At 39.6% G+C, this 22,749-nt stretch overlaps 3 protein-coding genes and 2 long non-coding RNA genes across 10 annotated transcripts in view; 2 read left to right on the top strand and 3 right to left on the bottom strand.

Moving 5' to 3' along the window:
* The window catches only part of Mob2 (MOB kinase activator 2), an 84,061-nt gene extending 69,877 nt beyond the window's left edge, over positions 1-14,184 (bottom strand). The window contains exon 1 of one of the 3 annotated variants that reach the window (XM_076371424.1): positions 13,707-14,184. Coding sequence is in view for 2 of the 3 variants with exons in the window: in XM_031992395.2 (XP_031848255.1) it covers positions 13,207-13,220 (14 nt within the window). In the remaining variant the exon portion in view is untranslated. Of the gene's footprint in view, positions 1-13,206; positions 13,360-13,706 lie in introns of those variants that run through there. The other 2 variants (XM_076371426.1, XM_031992395.2) reach the window with 2 other exon arrangements.
* LOC143174981 (uncharacterized) lies at positions 9,201-13,091 on the bottom strand. Its single transcript, XR_012999536.1, has 3 exons — positions 11,534-13,091; positions 10,387-10,498; positions 9,201-9,851 (listed from the first exon to the last, which is right to left on the bottom strand). It is a non-coding gene; the product is annotated as an uncharacterized LOC143174981 (long non-coding RNA).
* Positions 14,168-16,340, top strand: LOC143174983 (uncharacterized). Its single transcript, XR_012999541.1, has 4 exons — positions 14,168-14,289; positions 14,522-14,710; positions 14,858-15,169; positions 15,763-16,340. It is a non-coding gene; the product is annotated as an uncharacterized LOC143174983 (long non-coding RNA).
* A 1,091-nt stretch (positions 16,341-17,431) lies between these two features.
* LOC116433792 (tubulin alpha-1 chain) lies at positions 17,432-20,359 on the top strand. Its single transcript, XM_031992283.2, has 3 exons — positions 17,432-17,601; positions 17,965-18,187; positions 18,333-20,359. The coding sequence occupies exons 1-3, from the start codon at positions 17,599-17,601 to the stop codon at positions 19,457-19,459; spliced, it is 1,353 nt and encodes a 450-aa protein (XP_031848143.1). The 5' UTR covers positions 17,432-17,598; the 3' UTR covers positions 19,460-20,359.
* On the bottom strand, positions 19,666-22,701 carry LOC116433770 (E3 ubiquitin-protein ligase RNF14). 4 transcript variants are annotated; one of them, XM_031992250.2, is made up of 5 exons: positions 22,550-22,701; positions 20,765-21,712; positions 20,459-20,687; positions 20,184-20,356; positions 19,666-20,109 (listed from the first exon to the last, which is right to left on the bottom strand). In XM_031992250.2, exons 2-5 carry the CDS (start codon positions 21,650-21,652, stop codon positions 19,918-19,920), a joined length of 1,482 nt encoding a protein of 493 aa, XP_031848110.1. In that variant the 5' UTR covers positions 21,653-21,712; positions 22,550-22,701; the 3' UTR covers positions 19,666-19,917. The 4 variants fall into 4 exon arrangements, with proteins under 4 accessions (XP_031848110.1, XP_076227536.1, XP_031848116.1 ...); XM_076371421.1 differs by lacking the exon at positions 22,550-22,701 and adding an exon at positions 22,341-22,519; XM_031992256.2 differs by lacking the exon at positions 22,550-22,701 and adding an exon at positions 22,231-22,519.
* Between the last annotated feature and the right edge of the window lie 48 nt (positions 22,702-22,749).

The raw sequence follows: 22,749 nt of genomic DNA on the forward strand, positions 1-22,749 counted from the left end.
CAGAAGCTGAAATACAGCAGAATAGGAAATTGATGGGATACTCGAATTATTGTGGATGAATAGTTGAATTATTACTATTATAGAAATTAATTAGGAATCATTACTAATAAATGTAACTATTACTTTGAGTGTCAAGTTAATTACCATCGAAACTTCCAATGGAAACAGTTTTCTTAATAAAGAAACCAAAGATTCTTCATAGAACTTTCGTTCGATACTAAGAAAATGAATGTTCAAGATTACGTTAACTTAGATTTAGATCAAATGCCCATATTTGGAAGAGTAACTCGCAAACAAATGATTCAATTACTCAAACAGCAAGAGATCAGTGTATAATTTCCTTCCTTTCTATTATTTAACAATAGAGCTACCGTACAAAATGACTGGTTTCGATTTAGTTTTGAAATAGTTTCACTTGAGTACTATGATGAATATCCAAAGAAACTGAAAATAATCTATTGTTACAATTTCTATACAAATTACACATCAATCATATTAAATGCTCGGTAGTTCTAGTGTTGAGCAATCGATGTATAATTTAACTTCATCTGGAGGTTTCGTATATTTCGAAGAATCTTCCGCAAAGGGTTAAAAATGGTGTCACCCTTCGAGTGACATGACAAAGCGTCAAAGAACAAAACTGAATGTACAAGCTTGAAAAGTTCAAAGGTTGAAAAAAAAATTCAATTGTACATAGAAACATATAAACCTAGGTTTTTGTCTCTTCTTCCCATCACCTGGTATTCCACCATTAATCAAAACTATCGTTAATTAGATCATACCGTTAGTATTCCCTCCAGTGTCCTCCCCAATCGCAGAAAACAACGGGACCGCGAAAAGCGCGGAATTCTATCGGAAAAGTGCCGACAAAGTTCTAGTTGAATTCGCGTCGAATAATTCTCAGCAGATCCTCGCCGGCTGATAACGAGTTACGAATATGCAAATTTTTCCCGTGCCGTTCGCCGTGTTTCTCGAGTTGACCGGCCGCGCGCGCGGCCGACTCGTCGATAAATGCGCCGTGGAAACCGCGAGCAACGTTGGAAAGCAGCGAAGGAAAAAACGAGTGCCCGGTGAACTTCGCAAATAACATCAACCGGCCTCCATTATGTCGGTGTTTTCGAATTACGGCCTAACTCGGTCCCCAGCGTTCGCCCATCGACGAGCTCGCCGCGGACGAAAATCGTTAACCCAATTAAATTCGCAGGAAAAAGTATCGGGGAATTCGTGTGCCGTTCCGTGGTAAACACGACACAAACGGAATTACCAAATACAAGTAAGTACTTGCATACTTACGCGCGAGAACAGGTATTCAGAGAAGGCGTCGACACGCCGTACCAATACGACCGGCGCGTTGATCGCTGAATCGGCGGTCATCGAAGTTCCAGAGACGCGAAATATCGCGATTTTTCGTACCATTCACTTCTCTAATACTCGTACGTTGTATAAAAAGTTGCAAAATGTTTGAGAAAACCGAGGTTTCTTTTGAATTTGTGATTTGAGTAGCTCTCGTGAAAAGAGCTTAACACTAGAACTACCGAGCATTTGATACGATTGAAATCGCTATGAATATTGTAGTAGATTATTTTCGGTTTCTTCAGGCATTCATTGTAGTATTCAGTGAAACTATTTTCAAAATCATTTCGAATATTCAATGCTTTGAAGATAATCGCGGAACAAAAACTGAAGCCAGCCATTTTGACGGTAGTTCTAGTGTTAAGGAAAAATGGCGATTTCTTCTCGATTTGGAAAGGTTAATCTCTTTGGAGATTCGTATTTCGAGTATCGAGGAACCTAGTTTTCGAATGTATATGGAAAATCGTGTACCTGGACTCGAACGATGCGATAATTAACGAGTTAATCAAATGATCAAAGAGATCGCCTCATCTCGTACGAATTTCGTTCTCGTTGGTAGTTATTTAGCTGATATTCCTCGAGTTGCACTGTACGTTTCAGTTGTCGCTGCAGCCACCCCTAACCTTTACTCGCCCAACCTTATGGCATGTATAGTGTGAACCGTATTGCAGCGTATTATCGTTGCGAAATCTTTATTGCATTAATTTTATTCGCCTCGAGTTACGGCTTCGCGAATGTTCGTGCTCGATCGGCTGGCTGGAAAAGTCGGAGAATCATGGAACGATGCCACGTTACGGGAACAGGGCACATTAACGCCGAATTAACCCATCAATTTGTAACATGATGTCGAACCAGTTCCGAACGATCTCGTATAGAAATTAGCGAATGTCGTTGCATTCATTTGATTTGAAATCGAAGGTTATTTTCCTATTCTCTCATATTTGCTTTATTTCATTGATTTTATCTATTGATCTGACGTGTATTAATGTTCTATAGTTAATCTTTGGATAATTGTTAATCTAACTGCTTGAAATTATTGGAACTTTAGACTTTGGTACGAACCAATTAACAAAGAACGCATAGTGTCATAGGTACGAATATTTAGTTTAAGGATGGTGTTACAGTGTTGTCGCCTCAAAGTTGACTTCATAGTGCGAGAAGTTAAATTATCAACCCCTTGGCATATGATGTATTTCTCAACTCTGGTCGATACGGCTGCTTTGTCATTAACCTTTTGAACTCTGTAGGCTCCAATATTGCCCCAGTTATAATATTACATATTTTAATGAATCTTAAAGAAACTACCCTAAAATTATTCGATTTTCCACACATTCGAATTTTGTACTAAGGAAAATATTCACTTTGATTTCGAATGAACCGAGTAACACATATATTCGTTGAATCACGTTGAAAATCCTCACCACGAGTCTAGCTCGTTATAGGTCAAGGGGTTAATGAAAAACTGATGTCAGCGAGGAAAGTCAGGAATCGTAGAAAAGGTCGTTAAATTTCAACGAAAAACATTGGAAAATCTAATTTTACCTTTTGGTTAACGACTAAACGGTGACACGCTGCACTTGCACATTTTCCCCGTGGCCAGGGATGCGAGACCGGCTCGCGAGGCTTCGCGCGTAAAATAGAAAAGGTTAAGGACACACGATGCACGGTCTTAATGTTACGTAACACCTGACACGAGTGTAAAACCGAAATATGAGTCCGGAGAGCAATAAAGTTGAAGCTCGTGGGTTCGGACGTCACAGTTGCGTCGCGATCGTTCTCTTTTTCAAGAGAACGAAATCATTGATTATATTTCGATGATGGGCGGGGCGAAAGTGATGTGGGCGGTGCTGTGGGTGGGGCTGAAAGGAGTGGGGGTCACGCGTATGTGACCTTGAACATTCAACCGTCCCATTGACCAATACAATTAAAGATTGGGGAAATATCAAGCAAACAGAATGATATAAAATTCACTTTGGATCTCCAAAAATAGATAATATTAAATAATAAATATATATTTCTTATATAAATTATAAGATCAATTATAAATAGAAATTATAATAAATAAATTAATAATAGAAATTATAAAACTTTATAATTCTGAATGGAAAACCTATACTAAAATCACTTTAGAGAAACTATTCCTTGAGTTCCTTATCACGGTTGTAATAAATCAATTATATATTGTTTAAAAATACCGTAGCATAAGGGAGAAAATATTATTCTATATTTTTTGCTTTAGTTTCTAGTTAGTATTATTTTGTAGATACCCCGTATATTACCATTTGCGAGAGAAATCATGGAAGGATCCATTAACGAGTTAACTGTGGAATTTAGTTGGAAAAACCCCTGGTTCCGCGAATAAAATCGAAAAATGGAGCGTGCACTCGTTGAACGCAGGACGAATGCGCGCAGAGTATATTTTAATGGAAGACCAAAGCGAAACAAAGAAGAATTACATGTTTATGTGAAAAAATTTCATCGCAGAGAGAATCCGTATCGTGTCAAGCTCTATTTTATTGCAACATTCTATTTCATTGCATATTTATCATTTACATGGGATTGTAAGCTGTAACACTTATTTATTCAAGAATAAAATATAGCCTTTCTCCATGGAACAATAGTATATCAAAATAGATTTTTTTGGCCGGTATTTTCAAAAAAACTGTGCGTTAAGGGGTCAATTGAAAATCTTATAAGTTCGCTGCGTCGAATCAGGCGGCGACTGTAAGCCGCCCCTCGAGTGCGAAGGGTTAAAGAGCCGCGAATAAAACGAAGGATTCATTTTATGAAACGAAGTTCGTGTCCCCGCGAATCGGTCCGCGCGAATTCGATAACCGCGGCCACATTGGCAGTCTGCTTATAGGCTGGTCCCCGAAGGTGTCCTAAATTCAGTCTCGGAAGCACCGAATAATGCGGTACAACGCGACGGTAAAGCCGCCGCGTGTCAACTTTACTCTCGCAGTCGGAGCCGAACGAGAGGGAACGACGCCGCGAGCCAGGAACTGATATCGATCCCGATGGATTACATAATCTCGTGGTTTGCGGAGCTTAAAACGACTCTTCCTTCTCGCCTCGATTCCCTAGAAGAGCAAGAATTTAATCGAATTTGCGGCAAACATTGCGCAACGCCGGCCACTATTTACGTCGAACTGTGATACACCTTTCTGGCCACGGGGTTCTCGGCCATGTTCCCTCGTCCACGGACTGTTAACCCTTTCAACCCTTTCAACCCTTTGAAATAGTAAAGTATTCGTTACGAGGAATCTTGACTCTTTAGTTTCTGCTTTATTAAGAAAACTGTTCCGACTGCATAGGTGCTTCAACGAGTGTTCACTCGGCAGTCAAAGTGTTAAGGAAAATAAAGAAACCTAAGAGACGTTAGAATACAACGTTTCTCATTTGTGCTAGGGATACCATAAAAACGGCTTCGAGTTGTTAGATTAAATCATCCGGAGTAAGGGTTAACATTATACCTCCTACAACGCGTCAATTCGAGAAATATCGAAGCAAAGTAGCTCTGTTCCTTGACGCGCGTCGCTTCCCTAGAATTTCAATGAACCGAGTGCAGTCTACTCTAATTGATTAAATTCGATTTCAAGTTTCCGGAAGGCAATACAATTAAAGTACAGAGGAACACAAAGCGTGTTTCCATCGAGCCCTTTACGATCGTATTTGCTCATAATCCAATTAAAGCGAATTGATTTGAAATTAACTTTCGAAAAAGACACGTTCTCGAAAGGATAGAGCGAAGAATGTACGTATCAATCTTCCGATAGATCGCGAATTGACTTAGCGTTCGAAAAACGGCGCGTTTTCGGACAGAGCGGAGGCTCGGGCGAGCGTAAAAATGGCGTCGCGACAGTGCCGCGCGTCCCCGTTTAAATGAAAATAGGAACGGCAGCCGATCGTCGTGACGGTGCCGCTCGTCAATTATTTTAGCCCGCCTGCCCGTGAATCACTCGGGCATTTATCCATTCACGAGTACGGCTGCCAACAAACGTCGGCCGGCGTTCGCCGTGAAAAATGAGCACGGCCGGATAACGAGTGCCCCCGATGAATGTCAAGTGAACGCGACATCTCGCCGGGGCCGTTCACCAGACTCGTCCGGCCGAAGCGCTGTCTTCTTCCAGGATTAACCCCTTGACTTAACCCCCTAACGTCGGAGACCGTTGCCACCTGCGCGTTCGTGTTCCTATTCCCTCGTATCGTCTGACAATCGAGTATCTTAACCCTTTGCACGCGAAAGTTTCTCAATGGAAATATTTCAACATTTTCTGATGAGACGAAGACGATATTTTGTGAAACCAACTCGACGAGAAATTCAGGCGAATTGACGGACAAAGCTATTTTACGTGAATATTTCTCAGATTGATGCATTATATGAAGTATATTAAATATCAAACTTTATAGCTTCACTGTAGGAAATCAAGTGGTGACTGAGAGTCACCTCTCGAGTGCAAAGGGTCAACCTTTTGAACTCTGTAGGCTTCAATACTGCATCAGGAATAATATTAGATATTTTAATGAATCTTATAGAAACTACCCTATAATTATTAGATTTTCAACATATCCAAATTTTGTACTAAGGAGAATAAAAGATCGAAGAAATGTTGCATTTCTCATTTTTGTTAGGAATACTATAAAAATTAGTTGCAGTTGATAGATTAGAAAATAACCTGGAGTGTTAAGGGTTAATTAATCTATGATTCCATAGAAAAAAATTTAGAACAGCTTCAGGCACGTCGTTAGATTCGACGTTAGAAAGCCATCTGGACATAGTATTTGAAATTTGAAATTCAAGTGAAAATCCTTTGAAATCGTCGACGGCGGTTTGTTCGCTTTGGAAATAAAGTTTACGAGAAATATTGGATCATTGAGGTTCGAATGAAGGCGAGCACTGCCTGAGGACCATAATTAAGTCACAGATGAAGAATTACGAAGATGAAGCTGTTCATCGTGTTCCTTTCTTACGCGAATCTCTTTCTGCGTCCGGATACGAAGGATCTACGAGGACAGTCACAGATGAAGAATTACGAAGATGAAGCTGTTCATCGTGTTCCTTTCTTACGCGAATCTCTTTCTGCGTCCGGATACGAAGGATCTACGAGGACACCGTCATTCGCGAATGGAAACGTGCGCCATTAACTTTTCGCGGCGAGCTCGTCGCGATTTTTCTCTGCTCTATCCAGAAGATCCAATTAACGTGGAGAACGACGCACAGACGAGCGGGACGATCTTTAAATTTTACGATGATCCGTCTGCGGAACGGGGAACTCGAGAATTGAAGTTTCGTGAAGAATTACTCGAGTCGTCCGATTCAAGTGAATAATTCCGCTGTGTAACCAATGGGACCGGAGTTGAAAGCCATTTGTTCGATGCTTCGGCGACGGTGGATTATTTTTTTTTTTAAACGTTTTCTCAAGGTCTCTGGCTCGGGGGAACGATATAAGAAAACTAGCGACTGAGAGAGCGAGAAGGCGGGAAGAAGTTTTTGCAAGCGGATACGTAATTAGTCCATCGTCTTTTTAAGTAAAGCGAGATAAACGTTGATTAGCCGAGAGAACGGTGTAGTAGGTGGTCGCTGACGTAATCAACTTGCCTCCTTGCTTCTCAATTGTGCAACGAGTTTGTGATCCGCGAGGAGGAACGGACTTAGCGAACGAGTTTTTCGCGTTTGGTTCCTTAGCTCGCGGTTGGTTGTTAACGTGAACTTTAAGAAAGGTTCTTATGGAAATGACAATAGAGGGAAATGGGTCGTCTAGTGGTTGGACTAAAATGCTGGACGCTATGGCACGACTGACCTCAGGTTTTTTCGAAGGATTTTATAATCTTAACTGATCACGAAGATGTTACAGTATCAAGTGATATTGAAGTCTCTGACCTTCTATGACCTCTTTGAATAATCTCGAAGTCTAGTGACACCTTTTGCTCCTTATAATTGACTTCTAGAACTCTAGAATTCTATGACATCTACAAGTGATCTCAAGGTCTCTAGAGGATTCTATGACCTCTTTAAGTGATCTCGAAGTCTCCAGTGAGAACCTTTGCTCCTTACAACTGACTTCTAGAACTCTAGAATCCTATGACATCTACAGGTCTCTAGAAGACTCTATGACCTCTTCAAGTAATCTCGAAGTCTGTAGTGACACCTTTGCTCCTTACAACTGAGTTCTAGAACAATAGAAGAATCATATGACATCCACAAGCATCAGATGAATTCTTTAGCCTCCCAAACAGCCTTAGTCTCCAACCAGCTCCGACTTTCCAAATTAATATCAGCATCAATCACATCATCTAACATCATCAAGTAACCTCAAGCCCCCCAAGGAGTCTTCGTGCCACCGTGAACCTTACATCCTCAGAAGAGTCCTGCGGCATCGCATCGAAAAAAGCTTCCATCAATTGGACCCGAATGGCCGCAATTCGCGCGAGTCCATGAATGCGACGCCATTTACCGAGATCGCTATCGTTTATCGCGTCGCGCGTAAAACAAGCCGGATAGTGTTTGTAAACAGCCGGGCCGGCGGATCGGTCGCAGTAAAGTTTACGGGCGCTTGTCATTTATCCCCCCCGCCGCTGCTAACGGTTTTCAAGGGTCGAGATAAGGTGCCATTTATTTTTGAAACGGGAATCCCGGCATCTGTTCTACGCCCGGCGAGCGGCTCGCGCGCGATTCTTCTTCTCCCGGTTCTCTCCTCTCGCCGGACGCGCGCGACGCTAGGAAAAAGACTTTCTTTGTTGGCAGGCACGTCGCGCAAGACGATATTACGCGATAAGTGTGTTTGCGGGTAACCGGCGGCGCGCAGGAACGCGCACTCGAGGAACACGTATATCGCCGGCGGGAGCCGTTATCGCGGGAACCGTTGATAAAGCCGCCTTTATCGTCGCGGCCAATATACTTTGTCGGCGGTGCATTATTTAAAGAATACAATGCGTCGCACGATGGGCTCGCTCTCCGCCGTTACGTAAAACGCTATTCCCGATCCGAGAAAATATTGGCCGGCAGCCGGATTTAGGGGATCCCCGGACGGCATCTCGGGCAAGGTTACCTTGAAACATGCGTTAAAAATTAATGAATACAATTATTCTGTTCCTACGTTTCATTGTTCGTCTATAGGACTTTGATATTGGATACTTTGGTAATCTGCGAATAGAATGATTACAAGTCTCTCGAGTGTAATCGTCGATATCTGATAGTTCAAATTAGATTAAGGTTATTCTACGGTTTATTGCACTGCTCCTAGAAAACTAGGTTCGTCTATAATCGAGAAGTTAGCTTCAGAACTCTAGTACTGCAATTGATGTATCGAAATCAGCTAATGTTCCTAAATGTTTAAAAAATCCAGCACCCGTCAAGCTACCGAGTTCCGTAAATCTAGTGTCAATTACCTAACTGTTCAACCCTAATTGGACCCAGTAAGTGAAAGTGCCACGCTTGTATGGCGACACTGGTTCATTAGAGGTTAATAAACAAAATTGGTGGACAGTATCTAGCTAAAATAGGTAAGAGCAACATTCTTCGACACTGGCATATCTTTGACACTGTCGACAGAGTTGCAACCGGTCGGTCGAAGGAGTTCGGCACACGGGGAATCCCCTCGTCCGCGCCGAACGCGCGGTCTCACGAAGCTCGCGCGGCGAATCGCGCGTGATTCACCCGAGGAAACGGATCGCGCGGTCTTTCTCGCCCGTGAGTCATCGCTCCGTTCGAGTTTTCGAGCCAGCGACCACCACCGGCGGCTCTCTCGCTCACTTTCCGCGTTGCTCGCCGTGCAAAACACGCGGAGCCGCGCGCGCGCGCGCAACGCCTGTACGGAGAGAATGCTAGCGAAAGGAATGCGCATAGATCCAGTCGGTCGGTTTTCGTTTAGTCTGGGCTGACTGTCGATTGGTTAACCCTTTGCACTCCAGAAACTTTTCACCGAAAATATTCAGTGTTTTCTAATGAGATACAGACATTTTCTCAGATTGAATTAAGAAATCTCACATGCATCGAGGAAGAGAACTGTACATTGATGCATTGTGCGAAGTTTAATATTACATATCAAAGTTTACAGTTTTGCTGTGTCAAATCATTTGGTGACTCCGAGGAGCCTCAAAGAGTTAACCCTTAGCAGTATTATGTCGAGTCAGACTAGACATTCTATTTTATTGCAGCCTCTACCTGTTCTAACAATTTTTTCTGTATTTGTTTGTAGTATCACAATTGTACCATTTGAAGGTAACATTTCAGTGAGTCCCAAATATTTTTGAATGAATAAATAGAGCAAATATGAAGTGACAATTTAAAGGTCCCAGCTCTTGTCTTGTTCTCCACATTGAGCAGAGATACCGTACAACCCTCTCTTTCTTTAGGAGAAACGTTTCGTAGCACTACCTGCGATTTTTACAACTCCTCTGCGCCGGCTATAGGGATTCCCCGTGCTTCGTCGCGTTCGGTAAAACGTTCGATCCTGCGCGGTCCTACTTTCGCGAGCAGTCGATGTTTGAGTGGGTATCTGGAAGAGCGCATGTTACGTTCTATGAAAATTACAAGGATACGCGTCGAACGTTCGTTCAAGTACCATCGTTTACTTGGAAGAAGAATATTCACTTCTTTAGTTGTTAACACTAACCACACCGGATTTACAATTCACAAATAATCAAATTTAAAATTGTTTCCTTTTGTTCATTGAATTTTATATCAATTCTATATCAATTTTATTTATATCAATTTTATATCAATTGTTTCTGTTTTCAGTAAGAAAATTTTATCTAATTTATTTAACATTTATCTAACACGTTGACCACCATGAGAATTTAGAGAGTTTAGCATAACATTATTTATCGTATCATAACAAAGGCAAATGGTATTAGAATTAGTTTGTAATAGTTTGGTATTATAGTTGAACTATTACTTAGTTACTCCTGTTGCTAAACATTTGAATTCAACATCAGTTTTCTTCTTGTAATTGTCTCCAAGTAATTTGGACTCTCGGTCATCGGTGGTCAACGTGTTTAGTTATTAGGATCAGCAATAAATTCTTTTTTTACCATCTCCTGTAATTTTTATAAAATCTTGCATGCTCCTCTTCGGGACACCCATTCGTGTAACCACCTGTAGTGGAATGCTGATGCAAATCGGGTGTCTAATTTGATTTTGTGGCTAAAATGTTATAACAAATACAGTGTTAATGTTATTCTTCGGGTTGGTGCAGTCTTTATAATTTGCTATTCTATTTTTAACGGTCTACCCGGTATATACTATTAATAAGACATTCCGCGGGGACGTGTAACGTGAAAACATACAGTGCGCAATATTAACGAATGCGTCGAGGAACATCGGTAATTTGCATGAGATTATTCGTTATTTTATCGTCAAGGTCCCATAGAAAACGACGACAACAGTCGTTTTGAATTTGACCGTTGCACTGTTGTGTACGCACCAGAAATCGTTTTCATAACAGACCGTTGAAGAATATGTACAATATATAAAAATATATAACACTATAAATAACATACTTCAGAAAATATATATTCAAATAAAAGTAAGTATTATTTCGTTTAAACAATTCTTCGAACAAAGAAGCAAATCTTTTGTTCGGATACGAGAAACAAATTACGAACAACAATAGTTTCGAATTTGGCCGTTGCACTGTTGTGTACGCACCATAAATCGTTTTCATAAAAGACCGTTGAAGAATATGTACAATACATGAAATATACTTTACATTTACAAATACTCTAACAAAAATAAGTATCCATTCGTTTAAACAATTCTTCGAACGAAAAAGGAAATCCTGCGTTCGGATACGAGAAACAAATTACAAACGACACTCGAGTTGGCAGCGCGTTCGAAACGGGCACGCTTGAAAATAAAAGCCGATTTGAATAAATCTTTATTCACGTGTCCGACGATGTAAAAATTTATTCAAATAACCGCCAACTCTGATCTTTTGCACCCGCGACTGATAAACGTTTTATTGACTATTGACGCGATACATTGGCGCAATGAATTTCGCGCCGGCCAGAAATAACGAAAATAAGTTACAATTCCTTAACGTTGCCCGCGCTAAAGGCAATCCGCAGTACACGAAACGCAATAAGCTGGCGGCGGCGGTTATGCGATAATTTTATCGCAACCGATGGATAGGCATCGGGCAAAATATTCGTGCGCGACTATTTTAATCTAGGTAATTACCAGTATTCCGGTTTCCTTCCTTATTTTATCGCACTCACTCAAGGCATATCTTTGAATACGCATTAACGAACGAAGAAACGAAAAGTATAAAGACGCGACCGAGAAACTTCTGCACGTTGGCGATAGGCGAGCAACGATCAATCCGATGGCACGTCTCGATACGACAATTCGCAATTCGATATTCGAGTCTTTATACCGTTCGACTCCTCGATTAACATTGAGAACCTAGACGAGCCAAAATCACCGATTTGTAATTTACAAGTGGATCAATTTATAGTTCACTATAAATAAATGAATTTAAGAAATCTTAATTACAGCATTCACACGAATCGATTAATCGAAAAGATAGTAATATTATATCAGTTATTCTGATTGGTTCAGTGATGTCAACGTTAAAAGTCACTCACAATGGCCGATACAAAAATGAAAACGGACATGTGGTCAGTTTAACGTGACAAATTCACTACAGTTTACCACAGCATACTTTATTTCGGGTATCCATACGTGTGCCGGAAATCATACGGTTTCCGTACGTGACAAGCGTACCACAAATAGGTACACACGTATTGCCAGACAACTGAAAAGGGGGAAAAACAGAGAGACAGAGAGAGAGAGAGAGAGAAAGAGATAGGTAAAGTGGCATCCGAGTTCACTACACATTTATATACCAATTTCTAATCACTACTGACAACGGTAATCTAAAATTGAACATCGATACACTACCTTAATCGAACGGTTCTAACTACTTCTCTATCACAAGTAACGTCTGGAAAAACGGTTAACGTAGATATCGGTGGTGCCGAAGTGCACGCAATCGTGTAATCGACAGGGGAATCCACACAAGAACGATAACGCAAAACAAGATGTCACTGTTCGATTTTAACCTTGACCAACCACATCCGAATCTATTTTAACAGTAGAACCACCGAATAAGTCAGAACGATACATTCCAAATTTCTTTTGCAATTACTGAAAAGTTACAAATCCTGAGAAATCATTAAATAAGCTGATTCAATGATACACTGAAATACAAGCCAATAGAAATCTTCATAGAGAATTATGTTTCACAAAGAAATTTAGAATCAGTTTAATCATTTAACAGTTCTAGTGTTACACACGATTCTCACTAGGTTGCACTTGATTTCGGTAAATATGAAAATCACGTTAATTGCTCCGTTGCTTAACACTAGAGCTACCAAATGGGTCAGAATGATTTACCTTCACTGAAATCCGATCGAAATTTCCACGAATAAAGAACAATATATTCTTCAAAGAAATTTGGAAAAATCGGTTTAATTCTAGCGTTAATTACCGTCGGACTGTGAACCAGTGAAAAGCGAATCGCCGTGACCATCTTCAATCTAGTATATTCTATGATCGAGAACGGAAACGACCGAGGAAAAATTCAATTTCGCTCGATCGTTTTCGCCGAACGACCCGGTACAACGTCGTTTACGTAAGCGATCTAAGGTAAACGATACCCGCACGCTGAATCGAACGACAAAAGGGGTAGAAATCGGAAATTCAATCAGGCCGACGTCTAGAGAACCCGCTGGCCTACGCGCGTACGCGGCTTTAGGTATTTTCCTCTTTCCGAACGTCCGTCCGAGAGGAGAGACGATCATATTTTTTCGTGCACGTATATGTACATGTAACGCATTTCCTTCACTCACCCGCACGGAATCATTTAACCTTATCGACGACGCGTGATCGATGCTGTCATCGTGCAGGGTTTCCCTCGGAAATTCTCGGGCGAGCAACGGAATACTTCACGCCGGACCGTCGATGTTCTATACACGCGTTATTTCGTGACAGTGGCGCACGAAAATTCGGGATGACAACCGCGCGGCGGGCGACCGTCCGATTTTCCTGGTGCACGGGGGAACCCCCGGCGATTACTTTCTCTCAGAAAATGGGAGAAGACAGTGGATCGTTGAAAGCGAGACGAGGTACGGCGACCCAGGACCGAGAGAGCGTCAACCTCGACGGGAAGGTTAGGCCGTTCGGACGAGGTTAACCTCTTTCTCGTTTCATTTTTTTCTCTGTTTTTTTTTTCTCGTTCCCCCGTGTATAACAGAGATACACGTACAGGCAGGGTGTCCGTTGGATTTCGTTTCGATTCGAAGGAAACTCGCGCGTGGATAATTCTCACACGGGGAAAAAAAAAACTTACCCCATAAACCAGTCCACGGTATCGCGGAGATACTCGGGTAACCTATCCAGCTTGGATGATTTTCAATTGGATCACCGCCGAGGAAAGTAGCACGAGAGTCGAGAAAACAAAATAAATTTTCTCTCTCTCCACTAGCACCAGCAGCAGCAGCAGCAGCAGCGGCGGCGCACGTTTCGCGATCTCGTGAAATCTAACATGGCGAAGCTCTATTGTCACCTGTTCCCGTCATGCCTCACTTGCCCTCCCCCCCCTCTTCACCCGAAAATACTACCGATTTATCACCGCCACCGCGTACTTTCGCGTGCGTTCACGGTTCCGTTCGTTACTCGCTGCGTGGTAACCGTGCCGTTTCACGGTCGGTCTACAAGAGAAACTTCTGCGAACGTCCGACACCGCGCACACGGGAATGCCCAGCTTCGAGCGCGCACAGCTGATCACCCGACCTTCCGCGGAACCCACCGCACAACCCCCGTTTACCTACCTGACTGCAGAGGGTAGTACCTACCGCGCGCGTCTGCTCGCGAACTCTTCACGACTCGGCCATGGACTATGCGGTAGACAGGTGGTAATGTCGACTGCGATGGTAATGTCGATTTTTGAATTTTAATTATTTTTGTTTTTTTGTAATAATACAGATGTGTAAAATGGATATAACATGGAATGGAAATTTTTGTTGAGTATTCTTGGAAGTCAATTTTTGAATTTTAATTATTTTTGTTTTTTGTAATAATACAGATGTGTACAATGGATATAGCGTGGAATGGAAACTTTTGTCATGTGTTCTTGGAAGTAGTTTTAAAAATTATCATTTTTAGGTCCCTGTCATGTCGACTAAGGCTGGTTCTGCATGGGAAATTGGAGGTTACCGCCATCTGACAAGAGAAATGAAAGGAGAATAGATTGAAAATTTGGTTTGAAATTGTGGGATAATAAATTTCCAGAGCTCTTCACGATTCAGCCAGGAACCATGTGGTAGACGTCTGTCGATGGTAATGTCTGTGATGGTAATGTCGTTTCTTGAGTTTTATTAATGATATTTGTTTTTGGTTTGGTGTAGAATAGTTTTGATTTTGGTATAGAATAGATATAACATGGAATGTAAACTTTAGTCACATGTTCTTGGGAGTATTAATAATCGTTACCATTTTTAGGTCTGTCGTATGCTGGTTTAGCATGAAGAATTGAAGGTTACCGCCATCTGACAAAGGAAATGAAAGTAGGATAAATTGAAATTTTATTTTGAAATTGTATTTGAAGATTCGACGAGAGATACAATTGTAGGACAATAAATTCCGCAATATGCAATGCTATTACTGAACAACAGACTACTAAAAATCGTATTTTTAAATTTGATGAAACTGCTGCGTGATCTACTGACTGGAACATGGTTAGTTGACTAAACACTTGAGAATTCTGCCATAGATGACGCTGCGACGCAATAAAATTGATTCGGTATGACATAGGTAATTACAGAAAAGGGAAAAGGATAATTAATATACCATTGAATAAGTAACAACTTAATACAGTCACACCGTAGTAAATTAGTAATGAAACGTTTCTAATACCATTATCCGCTATATCTTCCACCTTTAACGTTACACATACAAAAACCAAATGTTAATTAGTATCAATGAAGACAGACGTACATGTGTACAGATTAATTGATGTTTACGACAAAAACATTTCTTAAATAATTATCTTAAAATATAATCTTAACAGTTACATCTAGATTGAAGATAGTTACTGAATCATTAGGTCATTCCAATATTTATATCACAAATGATCCCTGATAAAAATGTACTTTTATGGTCATACGAGTTTCTTGTAATTACCATTTTTTAGAGGAACGTTATGGCTTCACACGAAACAGTAGGTTTAACTATTTTGAAACAATTTCAATTTCCGTAGAACGTACGTGTCTTTCTCGTAAATCAACTGTTTAAACGTACTAATTTTACGCTACATTCACATTTTACGATACAGTTTCGCAATCTGCGTACACAAAAGGAAAGACTTCTTCGGTTGACCGGTAATGTGTAAAATGCGTGTCCCGCAGATGGGTGTGTACAGAATGGCGTTGTCAGTCGACCAGCTGTCGTCTTCAACTATGGCAAGATGGAAACTCGTCCCTCGCTTTGAGTCGAGCTCAAGAAAAAATCTGTCATCCTATACAGATATCAAATGAATGATAACATAGCCAGCGAATGAACACAAATTAAATACACAATTACTGTATCAATTATCCAGGTCGTAGACAATGAATTATTTTCTAACTTCTCGCGAATCGATAATTTCCATTTTCGGTTTGCAAGGTCCTTTCGCTTGTTTTCCTTGAAAAATAGTTTAATATTTATTACGTCAGTTTGCGATTTAAAATCTGCGTGAGGATGGAAGAGATGGAAGATTAAAGAGGTCAGAAACCGCAGTAAGGTAAGATCGCAGAATCAAGAGTAGAGAGCGGATACGGTTTGTGCTCATGGGCAGGAAGTAGATCAGCTTCAGCTCATTGTATAATGAATCTGGCAAATATAATGCGTCTGTTCCGATAATGTTCTTCATGTAAATTTGATTTCTCATCGCCCTCGTAATACCTCTGCACTCTTCATAATATAGCTAAATTATTGCTGTCAAATTCATTACTATAACATCTGATTAATAATATTAATTATTCGACTGAAATGAATGATTCAATTGAAATTGTTAACGTCTGTATAAAAGAATTTCAGACTATCAAGCTTTTGTTGTAGAGACGCATTCAGGGAACACCCGGTATAGAGACAAAATCAATACCCTTAGGTAAGATGAGTATATACGCCAAATATTGCAAACCCCATAAAGTACGTTCAACCGATAGTTATTCAGTTTTCTGTACAAATACATGAGACGATAATATTAAATAATTAACAATAAACGATAATATATTATATCACAATATTGCAATGAATTAACTTTAAATAAAACCTACAGAATACAATAATTATTTAGAATTATAAATCAAGATAAATGTGTGTTCGTTAAAAATGAAAATATTAATAGATTAACTATAAAATAAATGTATATATGTACGTAGAAATCCAAGAATATATTTCGAAATTGCCATTTCTCGATGGTCACCATTCCAACTCCATGTGCACGGACTGTGCTATTTTAACGGAATATTTAAATATCTATGATACCTATATATAGAAGTACATGGGCAGATGCATAAATACACACGTATAGGATGAACGCAGGAGAATTTAGTATGAAACCGTTAGCCAAAATGAAGAACGTAACAAAGGAGAACTGAATCCTTCAATCCCGGTGTCGATCTGTAAAGAAGCTCGACAAAATTGAAATGATTTCCACTAAATGTGTAATGCATCATCCGTTACAGAGACGCGAGTTACATGAGTCACCAATCAAAATGCACAATCCAAATATGGAAGAAACCATCGCCCATGGTGTAGCGTTTTCACCCACGAAAATCATGAATTTCTCCCATGTTCCACCCTGTTATTATTAATAAACGTTCATTCATTTTATCGTTAATTGCTCGCGGAATGATGAATGAATATGTTGCCGTTAATGTCAATGAAACGATTGATTATATCGTTATTTAGAGGGACTATATTTTCCGTATAAGGTCCGTGTGTTCAGGCGTTCGTGGGTACTGCGGTCGAGGAAACACCAATCGCGCGAGGGAATGAGGTCATCGACGTCCAATCAGAGCGCGCTGACGAAGCTGTCCACCGAGGGTATAAATAACCGTTCCAGCGGCCGGCCAGGCATTCGTTTCAGGATTCTGGACGGAGGTGTTAGCGAAAGCCCCATTACTTGCTTTAGCCGACAATCGACGTCTCACGTCCGTTTCTTCTCTCTCGCAGAACCTTGAATCTTCTCTTATCACAAAATGGTGAGTCTTTGCCTCTTTACCGTTATTTCAAGTAATCCTGCGAAGGCGTTGTCCTGTTGCCATGGGTGGGCAGCCATTTTGTAACGGTCAAACACCGGCCGGCATTAAGCTTCGCGCTGGCGTTTCACGATAAGTCTCGAAATAGAATTCATTATTTCTGTTACTTCGGTAATATTTTTAATACTCGAATTTAATGTGATTGAGAAATTGGCTTTTTTTGAATAAATTATTTATCAGGGTATGTCCTATTTATTTTAAACTTGTACGATCTTCAAGAGTTCATTGAACTTCTATCGACTAATTAATAAATTGAGATGCTTGGTAAATATGTAATGTTATATGATATTTTTTGTAAATTTTTAGCGCGAGTGTATCTCAGTTCATGTTGGACAAGCTGGTGTCCAAATTGGTAATGCCTGTTGGGAATTGTATTGTCTGGAACATGGCATTCAGCCTGATGGCCAAATGCCATCCGATAAAACTATTGGAGGAGGCGATGACAGTTTCAACACTTTCTTCAGCGAGACTGGTGCAGGGAAACATGTACCCAGAGCAGTTTTCATTGACTTGGAACCTACAGTAGTCGGTGAGCATCTTTAAGAACTAAATTTAATTTTTTAAATTATATAGTTACTTTTATTTTTGATAGCAGTCACTGTAAATTTTAGTCTAAGGATTTCTGTAATTTTTATTTCAAATCGGTTATGAACAAAATATTTTTAATTTATCAGATGAAGTACGTACTGGTACGTACCGTCAGTTGTTCCACCCAGAACAATTAATTACTGGCAAAGAAGATGCCGCAAACAATTATGCTCGTGGTCACTACACGATCGGCAAGGAAATCGTTGATCTGGTGTTGGACCGTATTCGTAAACTGGCGGATCAGTGCACTGGTCTTCAAGGTTTCCTCATTTTCCACTCTTTCGGCGGTGGTACCGGTTCTGGGTTCACCTCTCTCTTGATGGAACGTCTCTCTGTCGATTACGGCAAGAAGTCGAAACTGGAATTTGCCATTTACCCTGCTCCGCAAGTCTCCACAGCTGTCGTCGAGCCGTACAATTCAATTCTTACAACGCATACCACTCTTGAACATTCCGACTGTGCGTTTATGGTCGACAATGAAGCCATTTACGATATCTGCCGTCGTAACTTGGACATCGAGAGACCTACTTATACAAACCTGAATAGACTGATCGGCCAAATTGTATCTTCTATAACCGCTTCTCTGCGATTTGATGGTGCCCTGAACGTTGACTTGACTGAATTCCAAACGAACTTGGTACCCTACCCTAGGATTCATTTCCCGTTGGTCACCTATGCACCGGTCATCTCCGCGGAGAAGGCGTATCACGAACAACTCTCTGTATCAGAGATTACGAACGCATGTTTCGAGCCAGCGAACCAGATGGTGAAATGTGACCCGCGTCACGGTAAATACATGGCCTGTTGTATGTTGTACAGAGGCGATGTTGTACCAAAAGACGTGAACGCGGCGATTGCCACCATCAAAACTAAGCGTACCATTCAGTTTGTTGATTGGTGTCCCACTGGATTCAAAGTTGGCATTAACTACCAGCCTCCAACTGTGGTACCCGGTGGTGATCTTGCTAAGGTGCAACGAGCCGTCTGTATGTTGTCCAACACCACCGCCATCGCTGAAGCTTGGGCCCGTCTTGACCACAAATTCGACCTGATGTACGCCAAGCGAGCCTTCGTTCACTGGTACGTTGGAGAAGGTATGGAGGAAGGTGAATTCTCCGAAGCCCGTGAAGATCTTGCAGCTCTTGAGAAAGACTACGAGGAAGTCGGAATGGACTCTGCAGAAGGCGAAGGAGAAGGTGCGGAAGAATACTAAATGATGGCATTTTGATACCATTTTCATTTTTTTTTTGGCAATAAAGAAATGTGATTACCATCAGCAAATACTGTCTTTAAATACGAATACCAATCCTTTATTTAGATCTTAATCGGTGCTAACAAATTATCGGTTAAAATATCGGTTGTTATCAATTATTATATTACAGAAGATGTATACAAAAGTTCACATTCTGAGAAAGTGGATCATAAAATAATGTTTCGTAATTTATTTGGTATTTACACAATAGGTTTAACATAAATATACGTATTTCAGTTGAAGCCCGCTATTACATATAAATATAATTAGTAACAAATACGAATTTCATAGAAAAGAAGATTTTTGTTTGACTAAAATTTTTGAATCATGAAAACTCAAATAAAATACAATATATTCATGGGAGAGCTGGTAACAGTTATTAATTTTTCGAGTAAATATCTGTTTTATTTGCTTTAACGTTATATTAAAATCATCCATTCATCATCCCATTCCTCGTCGTCTATAATTCCATGGTATAACATATTAAAGCACGCGGACTTTGAATTTTGAAAGTGTTCGTATGGTGCTAAGCGATTGAGTATAGCGGAACACAACCAACAGAAGAATGTATTACAACGCCAGCATACCATCTTATTGCAGCCATGTAACTTCTACAAATATAATTAAAATCAATTCATTGTAAATAATGTAGTCTAATTCTATGGATGTATAAAAACTGTTATACCTCAATAGCAACATGACATTTAGGGCACTTTTGACTGTTGGTCTTAATCCAATTCTCAGACATAGAATTTTCTACTAATGTTTGCAGTTGTTTTTTACCGTAGCGTAGTTCTATTTCAAGTCTCCTTTCGGTAGACGCTGTTTGATATTCAGTTACTAACTGCTGCATTTTATCTGTTGTAACATATATCACATACAGTGCACATAGGACAAGTCATTACATCTTAATGATTAAAGCATTAAATTTCAAGCTTCCTAGAATTTGTAGAAACCCACCTGAATAAATCCTACACGGTTCTATACCATGATATCCCATTTTACAATAAATGCAAAATGCATATTGACATACTGGGCAATTTGCCATTGGTTCATTTGGTTCACAGCTAACTGGATACTGACAATTACGCCTTGGGCAGTATATTATATCCTTCATAGTGTCTAATGTTGCGCTTAGAAGGATAGAATCATACTTTGCGAATAATTCTGAACTTACTAGTTCTTTTATCTACAAATTTCAATAAATCTTCGAATACAGCTAGTAACAAACAAATTTCGTTTGGAAAAAATGAAAAGAAATATTACCTGAGCAGGAGTTGCTTCAGAGGAACACTTTTCTTCGGGGCAATAAATATTTTGGACATTTCCATCTTTAATTCTGACCTCTAGATAACCGGTTATGCAATCTTTACAGAACACATGAGTACACGGCAAAAATTGTGTACAATGTTCTCCCAACTTATCCACAAAACATATCTTACAAGTGTTGAAATTCTTTTTGAATTCAATCCGATTGCGTTTCTCATTATAATCAATTAATACTTGAATAGGATTCCTCCCAACTGGACCATCTAAAATGGCTCTCTTATCGTAGTACTCGTGTATAAAATTCTTTTTACTCGCATACTGAGTATTGACATTTGCCTTTGCTTTGTTTTTTACATCTTCAACGATGGATTCTTTGTCTACATTGTCTGCTACCTTATTTTTTACAACACCTTGCGCTTTTTCTAAAGCTTCTTGGTAACGTGTATAAACGCTGCTTATATTAATACTCTCTTGTATGTTCAGAAACTCTAAAGTTTCATCATGTAAAAAGCCTACCCATGTAAACAAAATCTCTTGCCCTTTATTTTCTTCCCAGAGCTGATCTAATTTTTTACATAATTTACCTAACAACGGGAGACGTAACCAAGACGAGCATAAAGTAAATTTTGGTGGCGATGCTGAAGGATAATCCTCTGGTAAAATGATGTATAATGTCAAAGGTGGTAAATGAGATATTTGAATCTTTTGCAAAGGTTCTTCCGTGTGTCTGCAATCTTTGTAAGTAACACAATACTCCATTGGAAGACTTATAAATATCTTAAAAGTGCATTGGTAATGATCATTTTCTTCATAATAAGAAAACTCTTCCGTATTGTAAATACTTTCCAGTGCAATAATCTCGTCCTTTTGTTTTTCACTATCCATCAATTCGAATTAATTAATTGACAGGAGTACAAATGGAGACTTGGCTATAACCTGTTAGCACTGAAAAACACAAAATTCAATAAAATTTATTTAATACATATAAATAATTAATAATACAAATTTTTCATGATTAAATCGCGTACACTGAACTGTGTTCAATTATAAACAACAGCAGTTTTAAATTTAAAATTTTAGGTTATACAATTAGGAGAAAAGTTCTTCTCACCTTTCGGTTCAAATGAAAAAGCACAGTTAACACTAGATTTACGGACGTTTATTCTACACTTTATTCTATTGTTCCTAGGAAACTACGTGTTCGTCTGTATAAATCGTGAAAATTGTAGATCGAAAACCAGAGTAACGCGATGCGTATTCGCATAATCACACGAATGAAAATCGACTTAAACTGTTACTAAATAATGTTTAAAAAAACTCAATATCTGTCAAACTGACGGGTTCCGTAAGTCTAGTGTCAACAACGTAAGCAACTTTGAGAATACAGTCACCAAAACGAAAAAATGCAAAGCAAAAAAGAATATACAAAGATTAATTGTTTCGCAATGACAACGCTATATTACCTCATTCGTATTTTAAGAAAAATGCACGTTAGTTTTTTCAACGAATATATAGATTGTTTCACGGAAATTCATCGGAAAACAACGGTAAAATTCAAATTAAATTTCTATACCATTTTACCACCTTTCGTATTTGATGCAATTCAAACGGTTATTACGTGCACTCTGAGTCAATCGAGTTTATTGTATTGAACACAAAATAAAATAATCTTCTTAAGATTTTGTTCTATTTTACTAAAATTTTACAGATGAAATAGCAAAATGATTTTGGAGCTGATTCGTGTTTATGTTTCTGTCACAGATAATTTTTAAGAACACTCACTCCTATGTTGCAACTGTAACTGTCCAGTGCGTGTGATGTGGTTAGATATTCAAAAAGTATGCATTTTTTTAGGTGATGATTTTCAGTTGTGTCAGATTCAATATGTGTTATCACGATGGCATTATCTAATTGGAAGAAGAACACGCGAATTATAATCTCTGTTGACGGCCACGTTGATAGGTTGCTTTGTAAATACATGT

Source organism: Nomia melanderi, chromosome 10 (assembly GCF_051020985.1).
Source record: "Nomia melanderi isolate GNS246 chromosome 10, iyNomMela1, whole genome shotgun sequence".
Classification (NCBI taxonomy): domain Eukaryota; kingdom Metazoa; phylum Arthropoda; class Insecta; order Hymenoptera; family Halictidae; genus Nomia; species Nomia melanderi.